The sequence below is a fragment of the Branchiostoma belcheri genome, unplaced genomic scaffold (assembly GCF_001625305.1).
Source record: "Branchiostoma belcheri isolate BF01 breed outbred unplaced genomic scaffold, Haploidv18h27 scaffold171, whole genome shotgun sequence".
Classification (NCBI taxonomy): domain Eukaryota; kingdom Metazoa; phylum Chordata; class Leptocardii; order Amphioxiformes; family Branchiostomatidae; genus Branchiostoma; species Branchiostoma belcheri.
This window is the reverse complement of record NW_017803169.1, coordinates 238,777-246,011: the sequence shown is the minus strand read 5'-3', so window position 1 is coordinate 246,011 and position 7,235 is coordinate 238,777. Positions and strand designations below refer to the sequence as shown.

General features: G+C 38.6%; 1 protein-coding gene and 1 long non-coding RNA gene across 2 annotated transcripts in view; both read right to left on the bottom strand.

Moving 5' to 3' along the window:
- Positions 1–7,235, bottom strand: part of LOC109466924 (adhesion G-protein coupled receptor G7-like) — a 27,252-nt gene that overhangs the window by 4,957 nt on the left and 15,060 nt on the right. Inside the window, exons 9-13 of the mRNA XM_019764799.1 lie at positions 5,034–5,161; positions 4,324–4,485; positions 2,272–2,447; positions 1,150–1,317; positions 228–352 (exon numbers count right to left, since the gene is read on the bottom strand). Coding sequence (XP_019620358.1) covers positions 228–352; positions 1,150–1,317; positions 2,272–2,447; positions 4,324–4,485; positions 5,034–5,161 — 759 coding nt within the window. The remainder of the gene's footprint in view (positions 1–227; positions 353–1,149; positions 1,318–2,271; positions 2,448–4,323; positions 4,486–5,033; positions 5,162–7,235) is intronic.
- On the bottom strand, positions 5,679–7,034 carry LOC109466926. The gene is made up of 3 exons (XR_002140046.1): positions 6,936–7,034; positions 6,585–6,757; positions 5,679–5,935 (listed from the first exon to the last, which is right to left on the bottom strand). It is a non-coding gene; the product is annotated as an uncharacterized LOC109466926 (long non-coding RNA).

Sequence of the window (7,235 nt, the reverse complement as noted above, 5' to 3'; positions counted from 1 at the left end):
AGAGAGAGAGAGAGAAAGAGAGAGAGAGAGAGAGAGAGAGGGAGGGAGGGAGGGAGGCATTTTGTTTGTCTTTCCTGGAATTTAGACTGACATGGCCTGTATGGTCCATTGGTACCACGTTTGTCTCTAATGGAATAACAGGAAAATTTGAGAGAAGCTTACATAGAAAAGTTACATTTATAATATTTGGTTTATATTCTAGATCAGGTTGGTCAGACGCAACCTACCTAGTAACGATGAAAGCTAGTAAAATGATAGTGAGGACCAGACAGATGATGGAGACGACACAGCCCACAATACTGATGGCTTCTAGCGGCTTGCCGTGGTCTCCAAAGCCCACGCCATACACATCCTACAAACATATATACAACACAAAACGTCACAGTGAGCCAACAGATAAATTTGTGCAAGAGAATTAGCCTTATATCATTCCATGTTATATTAACTGTTTCAAAAGGTGCAAGGCGTGATACGATAGTTTACTTGAACACAACGTCCAAATATCACGGGGAGGAATGGAACCTTCTCTTGGCGGCTATGTAGGATGGCCGGCTATATTAAAATAACGCGTTAAAAACTCTTCCCCACCGCCGCGGGGCCTGCACAGGAGGCTATCCAAATATGTCATCCTTAATATGTGTCACACTAAAACGTGCTACGTAACAAAGATGTATAACTTATAAGAGAGGGCAAGGGTTATCAAGCAAAATTATCCTTTGGCAAATTTATAAAGGGTGCGTCTCTGTACTCGGTATACACTGGGTATTCAGAACTTCAAATGTAATGTTAATAAAAGTCGCAGACCTATAGCTACTGTAAAGGTTTCTTGCGATTTTCTGAATACTACGCAGTTCACCATTATTACTAAACAGCAGCATGAAATGGCATTAACAGCAGCTATATGATTTTTTCATTCATAAATCAAAACATACATACAGTGTAATGAACCATCCCTTTCAGTAATCAGAATAATAAAAATCATAATTCAACTCATAATAACTGACCATAATAAAAACTGATCATAATCAGAATAATAATCATAATAATAACAAAAATACACATAATCATAATAATCACTGATCATAATAACTGATCATAGTAATAATCATAATAATGATAATAATAATAAGCAGCTATATGATTACTTACAAAGAGCATGGCGAAGTTAGTAAGGTGGTTACAGGCACACGTGTACCGTCCCTTTGTTTGACCCGGCATGTTGTCACACCCCTCAGTTGACCACGCCCCCTGCCCTGCCTCGGCCTCAAAGTCCCAAAACACACATGTGACCTCCTTCACGTCTTCAGGAAGAAAACTCTAAAGAAAGTTCAGACAAATCAGATTAATCCTAATTCTAAGAAATTAAGACACTAAAAGAGAACCGTAACTCAAAAAAACTAGATCTCATACATCCATGAAATATATGGGTTTTTGTAAATGACATGTCCTCGTTAATTATGCAAATGACCTCTACATTAACATAATATATACATAGTGGTGTTAACCTTTAAGTAACTTACACATGTCACGAGGTATAAAATTCCCATCATTCACCAATAAGGAGTCACAAAATTTTCACATTCATTATGCAAATTAGGTCATCATTTGCATTATTGGTATCTGTGGATGTTCCGCCTGCCACAGATTAAAAAGATAACATATATAGCAGTACTATTATATAAACCACTGTAATTATAGAATTTCCTCATTAATTATGCAAATCAAGTCCTCATTTGCTTGATTTGCATTTAATTATGTATAACTTTCTCTCACCTACCTACTTACCAAAAATGATGAAAATACGTTGTTGCAATCTGGACTTATTGGCTTTAAAAGTTTTTACCAGAAACTAGTCTGCAGTTCCACCACAAGCTGCTAGGAAGACCAAACGTACACCATTTATTTCTGACAGGATAAGCTATCTGTCACCAAAAAATCAAGACCATAGCATGTTCAGGACAAAAGATACAAAAATATTTGACCTTGACTCTCGTCTTCCTTAGACTTATGTACTAGCATACCAAATATCATTACAATCCATAAGCAGCCATAAAGGCGTTATGAACTTATGCTGACTACAAATGTGAGGACACACACACACACACACACACACACGCAGACGCGCCAAAAACAATACCTCCATTTTTCATGGAGGTATTTGCTTAACCTTCATGACCATGTAGAATTCATAATGAAGGCAACCTTTTTGCCAAACGTTTTCCAGAGGATGCCATTCATACAGTCTAATCTATGTGTCCTAACAAAAGCTACCTGTATTGGTGTGAAAATGATGATAACCGGTTCGGGCAGGTTCTTGACCGGCATCCCTGCGATTCTTCCGCCGATGATGCGGGTTCCCATGGCATGCTGGTAAGGTCGCGCGGCACGCTGGGAAGTCTGGACAAACAGGCTGCTGCTGCTGTAGAGCGTGTAACTCAGACGGACTTCTGAGAGGGAGGCAAGAGAAACTCTCATTTGTCTCTACTTGGATTTTCTCTCACCAAACATGTCTATAACATGTCTTTTGACCTCGGAACGGTATATTTCTGTTCAGCCATTTATATAAGTTGTATCATTTGTTAAATTTACAGTTATACTGATTTTTAGTCATACTGATCTCTGTTAACTTTTCTCAGTTATATTTCTTGATTGTATGATTTACTTTAATACAAATTGCTTTATGTTTATGTGTCCCTGGGCCCTCTTGGAAATCAACATTTCCTTTTGAAGAGGCCACCCAGGCGTTTATAAGATGGAAAAAATGAACAATAAATAAATAAATAAATAAATAAATAAATAAATAAATAAATAAATAAATAAATAAATAAATAAATAAATAAATAAATAAATAAATAAATAAATAAATAAATAAATAAATAAATAAATAAATAAATAAACAAGGAGAAGTCAGGGACATCTTCCCTCCATGGAGGAGGTTGGTGTTGTAAGGTTTTATTTATGTTATCACCTGTATTCATTGTATATGGAAGGTATGTTCAGATGAAGATGAAGAATGGCTAGAAGAAGGCAGATGGGTTTAAATGTAATTTGACGTTATATGGCCATGAATATCATTAACAGCACTAACAGACCTATAATAAAACCAGCCAACCAACCATAGTGAAGAGGTGAGGTCAATGACCTCTCAAGCATGACTCTGTCTAGGGGTAAAAATAGATTGGGCTGTCTCAGCCTGACCTGCCAGCTGGAGGTATATAAACAAAAACACTCTAGATCTGTCCCAACTTTTGGGTCAAACAGACCATCCTATTATGAAGTAGGGGTGAAAAAATGAAAATCCTTTTAAATTAAGCAATAAAAATATACGACAACCTGCTAATGCACTCTAAAACGCAAAGAGACTCAACAACTACCCACATACCAAATATTATACCAAACGACCCACCAGATTTTCCAAACATTCAACACAAAAAGACCAACTTTAAACATATTGTAAATATCAAACGCAAACAGCTAGGAAGCCCAAATTTAAACCACTAAACCATGGTAATAACAACTACACGCTACCTTAATATCGCACAAACAGTCCATAACGCGCAAACAACAGAATAAAAAAATTAAACTGCAGTACCAAGGTCAATCACCAGGGGCTCAAAGTCAACCTACACAATCTCCAAGGCCCCATCCATCAATCTGCCAAATATCGTACAGTTCCTTCTCACCGATCTTCAGATATCAGACCAAACATGAAACGGAGTAAAAACAATACCCCCATTTTCATGGAGGGTAATAAATAAATAAATAAATAAATATGTCCAGAACAGCTGATACTGGAACACTCTAACTTCTACTGTATTACCAAAAAAAGCAGCAATGGAACCATTGTCATCCTTGTCCTTTCTGTTTTTATTATGCCAAATATCTAACAGGTCAATCCTTGAGTTGTGTTGTCCACTAGGTTGTACTTTGTACTAGGATGTATTTCTCGATGTACTTTTGGCAATGACAACGACCTTGTTCCTAAACCGAAAAGGTGCGGCGGGTGACACGCCAGTCAAAATCCCATCACGAAAACACTCTGGTGGCCCCTGTTTCAAACACCAACAGTCATATTAGAACCCTTGTGACAACAACTGTTAAACTTGGGAACAGTCTTCCGAGGGAGATCGCTGAGATCAAGGACAAAGATTCTAACGTGAAGATAACTCTTTCCTCAGCGCAAAACTCTGCCAACGTTCTGTCTAGGCAGTCCGGCTGTTAATGCTGAGTGAGAGCTGACATAGATGAAAAAATTGGTAGAATGGACTCGAATAGAGCAGAAATGAGATCAATTTTCCTAAATTGTAAAAGAGCTAAATTTACCTGATGTATTGTTGATCTGTATCATATTTGAGATGTTAGGAGGTAACGCTATAGAGACGTCAGCAGTTTGCAGAATGTCTCCTCCATCCTCCGTAGTGAAGCTTGTAACGTCGCCTTCTGTCAAGCTGGTAGAGTTGTTTCCGCTCGAAAAGAAGGCGAATCCTTAGAAACGTAACAGATTTTCTCGTTAGCCTAATGACTTGCCAAACAAAATACTTCGATGAAGGTAGGGTGATACTGAAGGGAACTGTTACTCTAGCACCGAAATAGATAAATGAAATGAAATTACAAAAACAACACAAGCATCAATTTTTGAGCAATTGATTTTCAATCGCGCACTACGTTCGCGTATTCTGAATTTTGTGAAAAACGTTTTCCACCATACTGTAAATCGTTCAAAATGCTACAAAATATATGCTTGTTGGAATATTTTGGAACGATACTAATGACGAAGAATGCCGAAATCAATGCAGGAAAAGAAAATGTGAAGCAGGAATGAAAATGAAGATTATTCACCATACCATATTCGCATGTTTCGTCATTTGTTTAACCTTTATGACCACGTAGATTTCATATAATGATTTAAATTTTCTGACAAACTTTTTATTCGCTCGCTCGCATTAGCTTCGGGGTTCCCAGAAAATGTCATCAATATAATCAAATCAACATGGCCTAACAATGATTGGATATACTGTCCAGTTTTTGCTTACCTTGCCCCTTGTCTAACTCTTTTGGACTGATGTCAGCTGCCTGCAGTGCCACTCCTGGTCGCACGGCGGTGTACGTATCTGTTGTCAGTATGACCGTGTCAGCAAATGTCTCCAATGCCAGGACGGCTCTAAAAAAGCGACGTAAAATGTTGTCGAGCATGATATTGCAACATATGGTCCTCAGATGGTCGTGTTTTCCACTTCTTTACCATCTGTTAATTACGTGCCGACTGGTATTTCAGCTACACTTCATGAATTTTTGGCGACGCCTCAGGGGCGGAGGCATTTGTGTAAGTACTACGATCGCTTTGAAAGAATTTCAAAAATTGCATGAATGCATTCCCTAGGGAATTGGTTTTCAGATAGCCTCCGGCCTTGTGGTCATCGGAACAAGCAGGAAAGGCTTATGTTACCATGCATGCAATAGCACCTTTTCGGGCAAACTGTGGCTTTTTGCACACAGAATATTAATGATTGTCTTTATTGATATTTCAAATATGTTTTCTTCTATCAAGAGAGCACAAATTTCTTGCTCAGGAGCAGCATATGTAAGCATATAATACTTCAAATATGTTTTTAGTTGCAACTATATGATGCTGGTCGTTTTTTTTATAACTTTACTGTGTGACACATGTAGTGTAACAGTGATGTTTTGTGTAAGGAATTTTATTCACTTGTGTGTTTTCTATCATGTATGTTTGTGTCAGTCTTGCTTTTTTATTTATTATTTTCTTCGCTTTCATGATGCTGTTGCATTCCATGCTTGTTTTTCAATTTTCTTGGCTGCAAAACATGAATGCACACCCCAATCCTTCCACGACTAGGTTTCGTGCTAAGGTTTCATGCTAGCCAGTGAACTCCTGCTGTAGTCTGCATCTCAGGGTGGACATGGCGAAGTTTACCTGTGGGTATAAAGAGAGAAAAGAGAATAAATGAATCTATGCCAACTTTGGCCAGCTTTGATTAATTTAAATTAACAAGATTTAGGGTATGCAAAGCATGTGAGTCGATTAATTTTACAGAATGCAATGAAGCAGACACATATATATAACACATTTTCTGGCAATGAAAATTGCGACATCATGAAGTATACATGCCGTATGGGATTTTGCTGCCAGGTAATTATGAATAGCCTGCGTGCCAGACCCCAGCACGTAGAACAAGGAGCTTAACTCCTTGCTTGGAATAAAGAAAGTGCTTCTTCTTTCTGAGACTCTTGACCAGGCCTCTATACTGCCCAACACGCCACAGTTTCGGAGCTGGCTTCCTTCTTCAGTTTATCTAGACGTATAAATTAGACCCCGGCTGCAAATTCTGTGTTCCAGGCGTGAGATTTCCCTGACTGAATTGAGTATCGTGGCACAGGGGCCTGGCACCTGGCACCCAGGCTACACTGTTTTCCCGGCAATGACATCATAGTAAATATGGTACCGTATTTCAAAACACGCAGCTTTTCATGAAAGAAGTACTATAGATATGCGAACATTGCCTAACCATCGTGGTTATGTACAATATTGCATGATGATGAAATAAGGATGGTTAGGCACTCACCAGGTATTTTGTTCCACTTTTCGATTGTATTCTTGAGTAACTGCTGTGTTTGTCGTCATGTAGAGCTGAAAGAAACAGTGTAGAACAGGTTAGCGAAGTTTGTTCCATTCTAGGGTTGCGTTATTCAGCATAGTTCGACAGCGTTCAGCTTGACTGCGGATGTGAAACTTGACCTTATTATAGTTTAAGAGTTTGACTTGTTCCAACACAAAGAAGAAACTCACCATAAGGTTGACGGGTTGACGGGATCAGCCGAAAATTTATGGTGAGTTTCTTCTTTGTGTTGGAACAAGTCAAACTCTTAAACTATGTATTCTACCAACACAGATGAGCTTTCATTCGAATATTGACCTTATTATGTTGGGATGTCAGAATACGGGGAAATAATATCAAGTTGCAATTGTGTGAATTATATTAAGTTGTTAAAACCAAAATGGTGTTGACCTAGAGATAAATATACAACGTACTGAAACCGCCTCTGTGCACTGAGATGGTCTCTGCTGTTCGGAACCCTGCGTCGTTGGCAGGTGCGGTCAGTTTAGCGCGGACAGGGCATAACCTTATATGCCGGCACTGGTGTTCAGTGTAGAACAGTAGGTATCCCTCTCTGCATGTCTGAGGTTTACTGGAAAGAAAGACAAAACAACGCCC